Source organism: Giraffa tippelskirchi, chromosome 7, assembly GCF_054371585.1.
Source record: "Giraffa tippelskirchi isolate mGirTip1 chromosome 7, T2T-mGirTip1v1.2.pri, whole genome shotgun sequence".
Classification (NCBI taxonomy): domain Eukaryota; kingdom Metazoa; phylum Chordata; class Mammalia; order Artiodactyla; family Giraffidae; genus Giraffa; species Giraffa tippelskirchi.
This window is the reverse complement of record NC_137281.1, coordinates 2,877,298-2,891,593: the sequence shown is the minus strand read 5'-3', so window position 1 is coordinate 2,891,593 and position 14,296 is coordinate 2,877,298. Positions and strand designations below refer to the sequence as shown.

General features: G+C 48.2%; 1 protein-coding gene across 5 annotated transcripts; it reads left to right on the top strand.

Moving 5' to 3' along the window:
- The first annotated feature begins 429 nt into the window (after window positions 1–429).
- GP6 (glycoprotein VI platelet) lies at window positions 430–13,915 on the top strand. Of its 5 annotated transcripts, none has more exons than XR_014058251.1 (9): window positions 430–582; window positions 3,545–3,580; window positions 3,697–3,954; window positions 5,228–5,512; window positions 7,031–7,084; window positions 8,407–8,466; window positions 10,032–10,082; window positions 11,580–12,324; window positions 13,097–13,444. XR_014058251.1 is itself a non-coding variant. In XM_081505455.1 (8 exons), the coding sequence occupies exons 1-8, from the start codon at window positions 549–551 to the stop codon at window positions 11,816–11,818; spliced, it is 1,017 nt and encodes a 338-aa protein (XP_081361581.1). In that variant the 5' UTR covers window positions 430–548; the 3' UTR covers window positions 11,819–13,915. The 5 variants fall into 5 exon arrangements, 3 of the variants coding, with proteins under 3 accessions (XP_081361581.1, XP_081361582.1, XP_081361584.1); XR_014058252.1 differs by having other exon boundaries at window positions 10,032–10,086; XM_081505455.1 differs by having other exon boundaries at window positions 11,580–13,915.
- The last annotated feature ends 381 nt before the right edge of the window (window positions 13,916–14,296 follow it).

Below are 14,296 nucleotides of genomic sequence, written 5' to 3'. Positions count from 1 at the left end.
CGGCAGGCGGATTCTTTCCCACTGAGCCACCAGGGAAGCCCTACCGATGTACTTTTCCCCTTTCTTTTAAAAAATGTTTCTTTATTTGGCTGTATCAGGTCTTGGTTGCGGCATGTGGGGTCTAGTTTCCTGGCCAGGGATGGAACCCGGGGGTCCCCTGCATTGGGAGCTCAGAGTCTTAGCCACGGGACCACCAGAGACGCCCCCAACGTGCTTCCTGACTCTGGATCTCACTGACCCACTGGGGCTGTGATTTGCGAGCCCCTAATAAGTGTAGGGGCTACTGGAAGTAGCAAAACACAGATGATGCCTCACGAGGCAGACTCGCTGGGACGCTGCGCTGGCGGCAGGAGATAAGCCAGGCTCCTTGGAGCTTGTGTGCAAGTCATGGTGTGGCTCCGGCTCGATGAGCGTCAACCAGGGAAAGCCAGGCTGACGGGGGAGGGAGGAGAGGGCCCTTCACCCCGGCCGTGGCATCCTGTGTCCGGCCCCGGCCCCCACCCAAGGCTTCCCTCCGGGGCTGCAGAGCTCAGGACAGGCGAGGAACCATGTCCCCAGTCCTGACTGCCCTCTTCTGTCTTGGTGAGTCATTCTGGAAAATGCTGAGGGACAGGCCATGGGCTAGGAGACAAAGAATGCTTTTGGTTTTTTTAAATTGCACCAGGACAAGAGGTAACTCTCAGGGCAAGAGGCGACCTACAAGCATCACCTCACTTATTTGTTGGGTGGGAAAACTGGGACCCAGGGAGATGCTGCTTGTAAGAATTATTCTAGTTTATGCGTGGCTGGGTTGAGAAATGAAGACAGGTCTCAGAGTGTTGGACTGCAACCTTCTCCCACTATGCCATATTGTTTTATTTTTAATTAACTAATTAGTTAAAGTCTACTTGATTTACAATGTTGTGTTAGTTTCAGGTGTACAGCAAAGTGAATCACATATATATATATATACTATATATGTATATATATAGTATATATATATATACTTTTTCAGGTTCTTTTCCCTTATAGGTTATTACAAAATATTGAGTAGTGTTCCCTGTACTCTATAGTAGGTCCTTGTTGCATTATAATTTTTACTTTTGTTTGAGGTGGATTTGATATCAGTGCCAGATTATAGATTTAGCTTGTCAGTATCCCTTATGGTTCTGGTGCAAACAATTTTTCTGTTTGTGACAATGTGGCTGGACCTTGAGGCTGTTATGCTAAGCGATGTAAGTCAGATAAACAAATATTGCAGGATCTTACTTATACACGGAGTCTCAAAAAGTCGAACCCACAAAAGCAGAGAGTAGTTTGGTGATTAACCGGGCTGGGGACGGGCGGTTGAGGGCGGAGGTGTGGGTGATAGAGAGGTAGATGATGCGGGTCAAAAGGTACAAGCTTCCACTTATAAGATGAGATCAGTTCTGGGGACTTAAATCATGACATGGTGACAGTAGTTAACCATTCTATAGCCCGTACTTGAAATTTGCTAAAAGAGTAGGTTTAGATTTCTCACCAAAAAAATACCGCAAAAGATAGTTAATTATGTGAGGTGACGGGTGTGCTAACCAGCTTGATTGTGGTAATTATTTTGCACGTCATCATGCCATACCCCTTGGATATGTAAGATTTTCATTTACATGCCAGTTAATCTCAATAACGCTGGAGTAAGAGTCTCCTGTATTAGGACTGGTGGGGGGGCTCAGATGCATTTTCTTACAGTCTCCTCCTTATCGAGCTCTATTCTGGGCACGTCTGCATGACTTCCTTATTTCTTCAAAGGAATTTTATCACGGAAAAGGACAGAGGCTCCCGGGGCTAAGCAGGAAGGGAGAGCAGTTGTGTTTTCGGGGATAAGAGTGCATACCGTGAAGACAAACCGCCTCTCTGCCGCTCATGCCTTTATCCACCCTTGAGAGAGCTCATGGAGCTCTCACACGTGCATTATTCTGTGCTTTTATGTTACTTGTGGCTGTGCTGGGTCTTTGCTGCTGCACATGGGCTTTCTCTAGTTGTGGTGATCGGGGACTCCTCTCTGGCTGCGGTGCCCAGGCTTCTCATTCGGTGGCATCCTGTGGTGGGGCACACGCTCTGGGGCCCGCGGGCTTCAGTAGTCGCAGCACCTGGGCTCAGCAGTTGCAGTTCCCGGGCTCTGGGCACCGGCTCGGCGGTCGCGGTTCCCGGGCTCTGAGCACCGGCTCGGTAGTCGCGGTTCCCGGGCTCTGAGCACCGGCTGGGTAGTCGCGGTTCCCGGGCTCTGGGCACCGGCTCAGCAGTTGCGGTTCCCGGGCTCTGAGCACCGGCTCGGTAGTCGCGGTTCCCGGGCTCCGGGCACCGGCTCGGCGGTCGCTGTTCCCGGGCTCTGGGCACCGGCTCGGCGGTCGCTGTTCCCGGGCTCTGGGCACCGGCTCGGCGGTCGCGGCGCTCCGGCTCTGTTGCTCCTGGGCACGTGGGATCTTCCCGCATCAGGGATCGAACCTGTGTCTCCTGCACTGGCAGGGGAATCTTCACTGAGCCACCAGGGAAGCCCTCCTCTGTGTTTCCAAAAAGACACTCATGTAGTCCCCGTCACGGCCCAGTGAAGCAGGGCCTCCTATTATTCCCATTTCACAGGTGGGAACACAGGCCCAGAGGGATTAAGTAAATTGTTTAAGGTCACACAGTGACAGGCTCAAATACAAGCTAAGGAATGTTTGCACCAAATCCACATGATTTACTGCAAAAATGTGCTGCCACTGTTTACATCTGCCTCCTGCCAGTTGCAGGACTATGGACCTCATGGGACCTACTGTGCAAAAAAAAAAAAATTGTTGTTTATCTGAAATTCAAATTCAACCAGGAACCCTGTGTTTATTTTTTAATTTTTATTAACTTGCCATGCCACAGGGCTTGTGGGATCTTAGCTCCCTGACCAGGGATTGAACCTGGGCCCCTGCATTGGGAGGCAGAGTCCTGGTCACTGGACCACCAGAGACGTCCCAGGTTGGCTTCTTTCACCTCAATCATGTGCTTGTGTATCTTTGGAAAAAAAATGACACACACACAATAATGACAAAAGAAAGGGAATACTTGAAACTAACATGAAGGTGTTAATCAACTATCATTTCAGTTCAGTTCAGTCGCTCAGTCGTGTCTGACTCTTTGCGACCCCATGGACTGCAGCACGCCAGGCCTCCCTGTCCATCACCAACTCCCGAGGTTTACTCAAACTCATGTCCATTGAGTCGGTGATGCCATCCAATCATCTCATCCTCTGCCGTCCCCTTCTCCTCCCACCTTCAATCTTTCCCAGCATCAGGGTCTTTTCAAATGAGTCAGTTCTTCACATCAGATGGCGAAAGCATTCAGCTTCAGCATCAGTTCTTCCAGTGAATATTCAGGACTGATTTCCTTTAGGATGGACTGGTTGGGTCTCCTTGCTGTCCAAGGGACTCTCAACGATATCCCCAATTAAAAAAAAAAAAGCAAAAGCATGCAAGTTTGTCTTCTCAGTGTGCAGCACGCAGGAAGTGTGGGTTCACACGAGGTCCTGGTGACTGGTCCCTTGCTCTTTCCCCAGGGCTGTGTCTGGGCCAGGTGATATGTGCTCAGGAAGGTGAGTCCAGATCCGTCGTCCAGTTCAGCCTGCGAGAGGGCAGGAGCTGGGGGAGGGCCCAGGACGGGAGGGCTCTGTCGGAAGCTGAGCTTCGCTAGGATTTGCTTCGCTTCCAGGTCCCCTGTCCAAGCCCTCCCTCCAGGCCCTGCCCAGCTCCCTCGTGCCCCTGGGGAGGCCGGTGACCATTCGCTGCCAGGGGCCTCCGGGTGCAGACCTGTACCGCCTGGAGAAGCTGAAATCCGGGAGGTATTTTGACCAGGCAGAGATCTTCATCTCGGCAATGGAAAGAGAACAAGCCGGCCGCTACCGCTGCTCCTATCAGATAGGGATGCGCTGGTCCCCTCCCAGCAGCCAGCTGGAGCTGGTTGCTACAGGTAACCAGGGGTGGGCGAGGCTGGACGTGGAGCCTCAAGGCTGCGTGGTCCTCTGTTCTGGGTGCCAACAGCGTGAGAGTGGGGGGTGATGAAGACCCTAAACCCAAAGTCCTGGGGTGAGGGTGGGGGGTGGGGATGTTGGGATTAGGGTGGGGCAAGCAAGACGTTGGCCTTGAGTGCCAAATTTAGGGAAAGGGCCCCAAACTGAGTAACCCACATAAATAATATGTTAATGCAATATTAAAAAAAAACACCCCAAGTCAATGCAAAAAATCCAGGATGTTCACAATAGCACAATTTTAAATAAAGACAAATTCCTAGATTGTCATTCCAAGTCACATCCAAGCCTGACACGAGAGGAAGAATTGTGTACCCCTCTAGCTACGTTTACGCCTTAAAAAAATATTCATTTTGTGGCCGCACCCTTGGGGCATGTGGGATCATAGTTTTCCCTTCAGGGGTCCAACCACCTGGCCCTTTCAATGGAAAGGTGGGGTCTTAACCACCTTCTCTCTCTCTGCCTCTCTTTTTTATCCCCCCCCCAGTTTTAATATTTTTTAATTGAAGTAAAGTTGATTTACAATGCTGTTAATTTCTGCTGTACAGCAAAGTGTTACAGTAATATATATATTTTGAAAAATATTTTCCCATTATGGTGTATCATAGGGTATTGAATATAGTTCTCTGTGATATACAGTAGTAGAACCTTGTTGTTTATCCATCCTATATAGAAACACTTACATCTGCTAACCCCACCCTCCCCCAACCCCCTTTCCCTTGGCAACCACCAGTCTCTGCTCTGTGTCCATGCGTCCGCTTCTATTACATAGATAGGCCCATTTGTGTCATATTTTAGATCCCACACATACTTGATATCATATGCTATTTGTCTTTCTCTGACTTACTTCACTTAGTATGATCATCTCTAGTCTGACTTACTTCACTCAGTATGATCATCTCTAGTTGCACGTGGCATTATTTCATTCTTTTTTGTGGCTATGTAGCATTCCGCTGTATACATGGACCGCATCTTCTTTATCCATTCCTCTGTCGATGCATATTTAGGTTGTCTCCATGCCTTAGCTATGGCGAATATTGCTGCTGTGAACATAGGGCGCATGTATCTTTCTGAGTTAGAGTTTTGTCTGGATATGTGTCCAGGAGTGGGATTGCTGGATCATACGGTAATTCTATTTTTAGTTTTCTGAGGAACCTCCATACTGTTTCCCACAGTGGCCACCACCTTTAATACCAAAGTTCTCTCCTTTCCCAGGAACTTCCCCCAAGCCTTCGCTCTCAGCCCAGCCCAGCACGGCGGTGCCTGCAGGAGCGACCGTGACTCTACGCTGTCAGAGCCAATATGGTTTTGACCAATTTGCTCTCTACAAGGAGGGGGACACTAGGCCGTTCAAGACACCAGAGAGGTGGTACCAGGCAGACTTCCCCATCATCACGGTGACTGCCGCCCACAGCGGGATCTACCGATGCTATAGCTTTTCCAGCGCATACCCATACCTGTGGTCAGCCCCCAGCGACCCCCTGGAGCTTGTGGTCACAGGTTAGGGGTACAGACAGAACCTTTCATCCAGCCTTGGCAGTCCCTGATGGAAGTTTCCAGGGGAGGGAGCATGGGAAGTTGGAGGCTTTGGAGGGTGTTTGAGCGTCTGGGTGCTGCTGTGACGAGTGACCACAAGTTCGCTGGGTTAAATTTCACAAATGTATTACCTCACAGTTCTGGAAGTCAGAAGTCTGAAATGGGTCCTGTGGGGATAAAACCAAGGTGTCAGCCACACTTCCTTCTGGAAGCTCAAGGGGAGAATTCATTTCTGGTGCCTTTTCCAGCTTCTGGAATCACCTGTATCTCTTGGCTCCCACGGTCCCTTCCTTCATCATCAAAGCCAGTTTCATAGCATTTTCTAATCTTTCTCTTTCTCTCTGACTCTTCCACCTTCCTGCTTCACTCTTAGGCTTTTAAGGACCCTTGTAGTTGGACCCACCCAGATGATCCAGGATGGTCTCCGCAGCCCAAGATTTTCTTTGTTTTTTTTTTTTTTTTTGATTTTCTTTGTTTTTAAATTTGTACTGGAGTATAGTTGATTTACAGGGCTTCTCAGCTAGTGTGGTGCTAGTGGTAAAGAACCCGCCTGCTAATGCAGGAGATATAAGAGACTCAGGATCGATCCCTGGGTTGGGGAAATCCCCCGGAGGAAGGCAAGGCAACCCACTCCAGTATTCTTGCTTGGAGAATCCCCATGGACACAGAAGCCTGGTGGGCTACAGTCCACCAGGTTGCAAAGAGTTGGACACAACTGAAGTGACTTAGTTCACACACACATGGCTGATTTACAATATGGTGTTAACGTCAGGTGCACAGCAAAGTGAATGAGATACATCTATATCTATATCTATATCCACACATACATATCCACTCTTTTACAATAATTAATCAATTATTTTTATTGAAACATCTTAATTTATGTATGTTTTCTGTTTTTGGCTGCACCTCTCGGCATGCGGGACCTTGGTTCCCTGAGCAGGGTCTGAACTCGCAGCCCTGCAGTGGATGCCTGGAGAAAGTGAAAGCCAGGAAAAGAAATTTTAGTACTGTTTTAATTTGAGTGCCATGAATAATGCCTTGTGATTGGTCTGGGTAAACAAGCAGGTGGCGGGGGTAGTGGGAGAAGGAAGGGGCTGTTTTGTCCCCCGGGCAGTCCGCATTTGCCCCCACACAGGAGGCCTGTCTTTCTCCGGACGTAGTCCCTGGTGTCTGCCTCCTCATCTGGTGCTCAGGAGACAAAAGCCACTTTTGTTCCCAGTATCTGTAAGATGGCGGGTCACAGGGATCCAGAAAAAGGGGCGGGACTGACGTTTGAAAAGCAGGGGAGGCAGCTACAGGGCCGTCATTAATCAGCCCCAGAATGTGCTGGGTGTGCCTTTCAATGCTGTTTAAGACTCACCACAGTCCAGTGATGGAAGCACCTGTATTTCTATCTTCCAGGTGAGGAAACTGGGTTTGCTCAGGAACCACACACAACAGAGCACAGATCGCCCTCTCTCTTTTTTTCTGATTTCTCAGGGACCTCTGTGACCCGCAGCTGGCTGCCCAGGGAGCCACCTTCCACCGTAACAGGTAGGTTTTGGAGCGTTCACCCTGCGTCTGTGGTATAAAGGCACGGAAACCCCGTTAGCCTTCTCCTCTTTGTCTGGGTTTCTCAATTTACTTGAAGACTGAAGTGGGTTGCCATTTTCTCCTCCAGGGGATCTTCTTACATAATTACAGTACAGCAGAAAAACCAGAAATCTGACATTGGCACAATATATATGTATAGTTCTATGTCGATTTATCACACAGATTCATATAACTACCATTGCATTCAAAATACTGTTCTAAGGGGAAAAAACAAAAAATGCTATTCCATCCTCACAAAGATATTTCTCAGGGTCCCCCCTTTATAGACACCCCTCCCCTCCTATGACCCCTAACCCCTGGCTAAGTTGTTCTTCCTAGATTTAATTTTGTCATTTTGAGAATGTTACATATAAATGGAATTATGCAGCATGGGACTTTTTGAGATTGTCTACCCCCCACCCCCACCACTTATCATAATACTCGATGGACATGAGTTTGAGTAAGCTCCGGGAGTTGGTGATGGACCGGGAAGCCTGGTGTGCTGCAGTCCATAGGGTTGCAAAGAGTTGGACTCAACTGAGTGACTGGACTCAACTGATCATGATACCCTTGAGATTTTTCCAAGTTGTTGCATGAATCAATAGTGCTTCCTTTTTAAAAAAAATTAAAAAAATTATTTGTCCTTGGCTGTGCTGGGTCTTCATTGTTGAATGGGCTTTTTCTCTAGTTGTGGAGAGCAGAGGCTACTCTCTAGTTGTGATATATGGGCTTCTTATTGTGGTGGCTTCTTTTGTTGCAGAGCCCGGGCTCTAGAGCACGTAGGCTTCAGTAGTTGCCGCTCCTGGGCTCTAGAGCACAGGCTCAATAGTTGTAGCACACAGACTTAGTTGCTCCACAGTATGTGGGATCTTTCTGGACCAGGGATGGAACCCAGGTCTGCTGCATTGCAGGCAGATTCTTTACAGCTGAGCCAACAGGAAAGCCCCTACCTTCAGTATATACACTCAAGAAAATTTTAAAAAGCGTATTCACACAGAAGCTTGTATGTGAATGTTCATATAGTAGCAGAATTCACAATAGCCCCAACATGGAAATAACCCAATGTCCATCAGCGGATGAATGGGGTAATTTCTCAGGAAGCCACTCAGAAATAGAAGATGGTCTATCTCGGGCTTTCTGAGTTTGTGTTTCCTCTGTGTGTGTGCAGTGTGTGGTAGAGAAATGAGTTCCAGGGAGATGGGATAGCTCAGAAGGGGTAAGGGGAGTAGGGACTCACTGAACAGACCTGACATTACCCACTTTCTTATAATGCTTTCGCTTAGAATTCACAAAAGCCTCCAGGAAACTGAACCACTCGATTGCAAACGAAGCCTCCACAACTGGTGAGTAACCAGGCCCTCAGAGCTCGCTCTTCCGCCATCTAAGGCTGTCAGCTTTCAGCCTGCTTCTCAAACCCGCCTGCCTCTTCCCAGGAAAGTCCTTGGTTTGAGGGCGAGGCTGGGGTGGAGATGGGCTCTGAGCCTGGGGCAGAGGGCATTCTGGGTAACGTGGCTGCTTCCAGGATGGCGGCACCGAGGCTGCCATGGGGCCACCATTGCTTATCCCTACACTGTGCTCTTCTTCTGTTCTAAATTTACTTTTCATTGAAGGACAACTGCTTTACAATGACCTGTTGGTTTCTGCTGTACAACAACGTGAATCAGCTACACACGTCCCCTCCTTCTCGAGCCTCCCTCCCATCCCCAGCACCGTGCTGGTCTTCTTTTTCTTTTCGACTTTCTGTCACTTGGGGTGTTGTCACAAGAACTCTTCTACGTGGGTAGTAAGTTCTGTTTTTTTTTTTTATTTGTTGGCTGTGCTGCATGGGATCAAACAGGGATCAAACTCACGCCCTCCGCCGCACTGGAAGCGCAGAGTCCGACCCCCTGGACCCTCAGGGAAATCCCTTTGGTGTGCTCTTCCAACTTGGCTCTGACCCGTGTGTGTAGCCTTGTTCCCGTTGCTTCCAGGCACGATCCTGTGCCTCAGCCCCACGTGGATCGTAGTTCCCTGGACACAGTACATCCTCCAGTCCAGTGCAGTTACGTTTCCCTCACGCTGTTGTGCTCTTTGCCCTTGGCTTCCCTAGGAAGAGTCTCCTTTTCCTTCAAGACAGAAAACCTTGGCAGATTCCCTGAGGCTTCGTTGGCTCTCTCCATGGGGTCCACACACTTCAGCTTCCTGATTCCGGCAGGTTCTTTCTAAGACTCCGAGGAGATTCTTCCCCATCCTATCTTCAAAACCCTTCTTGGTTCCCAGTCACTCTCAGGACGAGTAGGAAAACTGACCCATAGCTATTAAGTCTTTTGCCAGATGGTAAAGAATCTACTTGTAATGCAGGAGACCTAAGTTCATTCCCTGGGTCAGGAAGACGCCCTGGAGAAGGCAATGGCAACCCACTCCAGTATTCTTGCCTGGAGAATTCCATGGACAGAGGAGCCTGATGAGCTACAGTCCATGAGGTCGCAAAGAGTCAGACATGGCTGAGTGACTAACATTATCACTCTATCCACATCTAATAAGTGATGAGCCTGAGGCTCAAACCTGAACACTCTGACTCTGCAGTTCATGTTTACTCGCTCAGTCGTGTCTGACTCTTTGCGACCGCATGGACTGTAGCTTGCCAGGCTCCACTGCCCATGGGATTTCTCAGGCAAGAATACTGGTATGGGTTGGCATTTCATCTTTCCAACCCAAGAATTGAACTTGTGTCTCCTGCATTGGCAGGCGGGTGTTTTTTGTTTTTTTTGTTTTTTTACCACTGAGCCATCAGAGAAGCCCTCTGTGGTTCACGCTCTTCTTATAAACCTGGAATTCTGCCTCTCAATGCAGCTGTTCAGGATTGGGGTAGAAACAGGGGTAGAAGAGATGGTTCCACCTCTTTACACGTATCCTTTTTGATTCCCAGAAGCTTCTAGGAATATCACTGTCCTTCCAAAGGAGTCGGACCCTCCAACTGGTGAGTAAGTGTCCTTCTCTGGACCAACTTCCTTCCCCCCTCCCAGCCCATGTCTTTACCCCAAACTGGCTGCTTTCCCTGCAAAGAAGCTGCAGCTCTGTGGTCTTGGGTTCTGCTGTCTCAGCTAAGAAGGGGCGGGGTAGTGTTAGCATATGGAACTCAGAGTAGGGCAAAGAGCGGTGTGAAGGTGGAGCTTATCTAAAAGGTCAGAGGAAGGGAAATGTCATCTCTGTCCCACCCCTTATGACAGTCTCCTCTTCCACAATCAGCCAGACAACCACGTAGTGTCTGTGTGTGGGGAGAAGTTGTATCAGAGGCCTGTGAGGGGGTGAGTGGAAGACGTGCTACTCAAAGAATGGGGCTTATCTAGTCCTGATGCTTGGTGAGGACGAGAGGAATCCTTGAGGAAGGAGGTTGGCATCCTAGCTTGTTATTCTTCAGTTTTGTCTGACTCTTTGCAACTCCATGGACTGCAGCACGCCAGGCTTCACTGTCCTTCACCAGCTCCCGGAGTTTGCTCAAACTCGTGTCCATGGAGTCGGTGACGCCATCCAACCATCTTGTCCTCTGTTGTTCCCTTCTCCTCCTGCCCTCAATCTTTCCCAGCATCAGGGTCTTTTCTAATGAGTCAGTTCTTCGCATCAGGTGGCCAAAGGATTGGAGTTTCAGTTTCAGCATCAGTCCTCCCAATGAATATTCAGGGTTGATCTCCTTTAGGATTGACTGGTTTGATTTCCTTGCAGTCCAAGGACTCTCAAGAGTCTTCTCCAACACCACAGTTCAAAAGCATCAGTTCTTCAGCACTCAGCTTTCTTTATAGTCCAACTCTCATATCCATACATGACTACTGGAAGAACCATAGATTTGACTAGACAGACCTTTTTTGGCAAAGTAATGTCTCTGCTTTTTAATATGCTGTCTAGGTTTGTCATAGCTTTTCTGGCTAGCGGAGAGTAATAGGTTTTCAGATGAAGGATTTGGCTATGACAAACCCAATATGTGGCTTGGAGTGGGTCCTGGAGAGGAGCTTTTTTTTTTTTTTTTTTTTTTTACTATTTATGTATAATTTTTATTTTTACTGGGCTGGGTCTTAGTTGCAGCTTGAGGCATCTTTGAAGTGGCATGTGTCGCAAAGTTGTGGTGCTCGGGCTCAGTAGTCAAGCCTCACAGGCCTGTGGCATGTGGGACCTTAGTCCCCTGACCAGGGATCCAGCCTGTGTCCCCTGCATTGGAAGGCAGAGTTTTAACCACTGGACTACCAGTGAAGTCCCAAGATCATTATCATTATTTTTTTGGATATGGACCACTTTTAAAATCTTCATTGTATTGCTTCTGTTTTACGTTTTGGTTTTTTGGCTTCGAGGGATCTTAGCTTCCCAACCAGGGATCGAACCTGAACCCCTGGCACTGGAAGGCGAAGTCTTAACCCCTGGACCACCAGAGAAGTCCCCTTGGAGCTGGGCTTCTATCATCTGCTCCTGTCTCTTGCTCCTCCAGGCCTTGCCCTCCAGCGCTACACCAAGGGCAATCTGGCCCGGATATGCCTTGGGGCTGTGATTCTAATTCTCCTGGTGGGGCTTCTGGCAGAAGACTGGTACAGCCGAAGGAAACCTCCGATGATGCACCGGATCAGAGCTGCACACAGGCCGCTCCCACCCCTCCCGCAGACCCAGAAACCACAGGGGCGTCAGGATAGGGGTCGATCATATGGTCACAACCGAGGCTTCCAGCACTAGAAGCCCAGGCTTGGTTGCGTCTAAGAGATGGGTCGTGCAGGTGGGGAGGGGACCTAGAGTGAGTGGACTCTGAGAGCCACAGTCTACTCACTGTTGTCTTGCTCGTTGCCTTTTTTTTTTTCGGGCCGGACTGCGAGGCATGCGGGGATTTTAGTTTTGTAACCAGGGATTGAACCCATGCCCCCTGCATTGGAAGGAAGAGTCTTAACCACGAGACCGCCAGGGAAGTCCTTCCAGGTGGACTAATTTTTTTTTCGTTTTGTTTATTTTTAATTGGAGGATAATTGCTTTACAGTGTTATGTTGGTCTCTGCCATACATCAACATGAATCAGCCATAGGTATATACGTGACCTCAGGTTGTCAGAGAGCACCAATTGGAGCTTCCTGCGTCATACAGCAGGTCCCCGCTGGCCGTCTGCTTCACACGTGGTACTGTGTGTATTTCAGGGCTGCTCTCTGGGTTTGTCCCACCCTCTCTTTTCCTCACTGAGGACTGACTTCCGACATCACCCCCTCTCACAGCTGACCCAGTCCATCCTCCGCCCAGAACTCTCCCATGGGTCCCCCTTGCCCACCTGCCTTGTGCTTTTTTTTAAAATTCTATTGACGTATAGTTAATTTGCAGTGTTGTGTTAGTTTCTGGCATGCAGCAAAGTGAATCAGTTCCTGAGATTTTTTTTTCTTTCTGGTTATCCCCAAATATGGCAACCCACTCCAGTACTCTTGCCTGGAAAATCCCATGGACGGAGGAGCCTAGTAGGCTGCAGTCTATGGGGTCTCTAGGAGTCTGACAGGACTGAGCGACTTCACTTTCACTTTTCACTTTCATGCATTGGAGAAGGAAATGGCAACCCACTCCAGTATTCTTGCCTGGAGAATCTCAGGGACGGGGGAGCCCGGTGGGCTGCCGTCTATGGGGTCGCACAGAGTCGGACACGACTGAAGCAACTTAGCAATATCCCCAAATGTAACCCTCATGCTAACCCTGTCTTAAGCTACAGTCTGAAAAAAATCTCTTTTTGTTTTTTGGGTTGTTCCTGACTCTTTCAGGCTTTTGAGTATTCTATTCTATCCCCTTTGAATATAATAATAATTATAACCAACATGTTAATGACTTGCCTTTATATTAGAAAACAAGTCCGAAGTCCTAAGCTTATCCTTAAGGTTTGGATAGTAAATCCGTAGAGACAGAGGACAGACTGGTGGTTGACAGGGGTTGAGGCAAGGAAGAAATAGGGAGTAATTACTTGTTGATCAGTTGCTAAGTTGTGTCCGACTCTTTTTGACCCCGTGGACTGCAGCACACCAGGCTTCCCTATCCTTCACTATCTCCCGGAGTTTGCTCAGATTCATGTCCATTGAGTTGATGATGCCATCCAACCATCTCATCCTCTGGCACCCCCCTTCTCCTTGTGTCTTTGATCTTTCCTACAATCAGGGTAATTACTTAACTGGTGATTTTGTTCTTTTCTAATTTTGCAGTGATGAAAACCTTTTGCAACTAGGTACAGGTGGTGGTTTCATAACCAAGTGTACTAAATGGCACTGAATTGTTCACTTTAAAATGGTAAATTTTATGTTACATGAATTTCACCTTAATAAAAAGAAAAAAATAAACACCCAAACTTGCTTCCTGACATCCATCCCTGTCTGTGTGGGGTCACTTGTTCCAGGGAGGTAAGTGACCTAAGTCAGAAATACTTCCCTTTTCCTGTTGCCAGACTGTGGCACCTAGTTGGGTGCCCTCCTGCTAAACAGAAGCCTCTCTGTTGCTGACACAGTCTTCAGATGAAGTTCAGTCTGGCTCTCCCATGAATATGACTCTGGTACACATCTGGAGTTCCAGCTCCTACCAGAGTGAACCCCAGACCCTGACTTGGTTACGGAACTTTCTGCCAGGAGCTGTGATGAAGATTGGCTAGATCTGGCCCCTCCCCCAACACTGCTAGCCCCCAAGTTGCCTGCCTTCCTGGGGACTCTGAGCTCAGAGTCCTCCCCAAGTGCGCCCTCTGTGCCACTTGGGCTAGAGGAATTATCTAGAAGGAAGTAAGGTTTGGAAGAAAAAAAATAGTGCTTAAGAAAAAAGTAATTTTTATAGAAAATAATATTAAAAGGAATATATATATGTACATATCACCGAGTCACTTTGCTGTACAGCAGAAATTAACACACCATTGTAAACCAACTATACTTTGATAAAAAAAAGCAAAAAATAAAGGTTCTAATAAAAAAGTAATTCTTGCACTGCTGCTTTAAGGAATTTGGGGATTCTGTATGTCACAAGGGAATTCTGGGGGCTGTAAGAGGAAGAGCTATGTATACCATGAAGTTCTGTTTTCTGTGGAATCATTAAATCATTAACAGGGAATCATTAAAAGTTAATTAGAGCAATGATGTGATCATACATGTACTTCACGTATGTGTGTGTTAGTTGCTCAGTCGTGTTTGACTCTTTGTGACCCCTTGGACTGTAGCCC

Bases quoted from the DNA above. Each gene is read 5' to 3' on its own strand.
- GP6 (XM_081505455.1), top strand. From the start codon at position 549: ATGTCCCCAGTCCTGACTGCCCTCTTCTGTCTTG. The intron at 3,581-3,696 runs GTGAGTCCAGAT...CTTCGCTTCCAG, and splicing joins GGTGATATGTGCTCAGGAAG to GTCCCCTGTCCAAGCCCTCC. The intron at 10,083-11,579 runs GTGAGTAAGTGT...TTGCTCCTCCAG, and splicing joins GGAGTCGGACCCTCCAACTG to GCCTTGCCCTCCAGCGCTAC.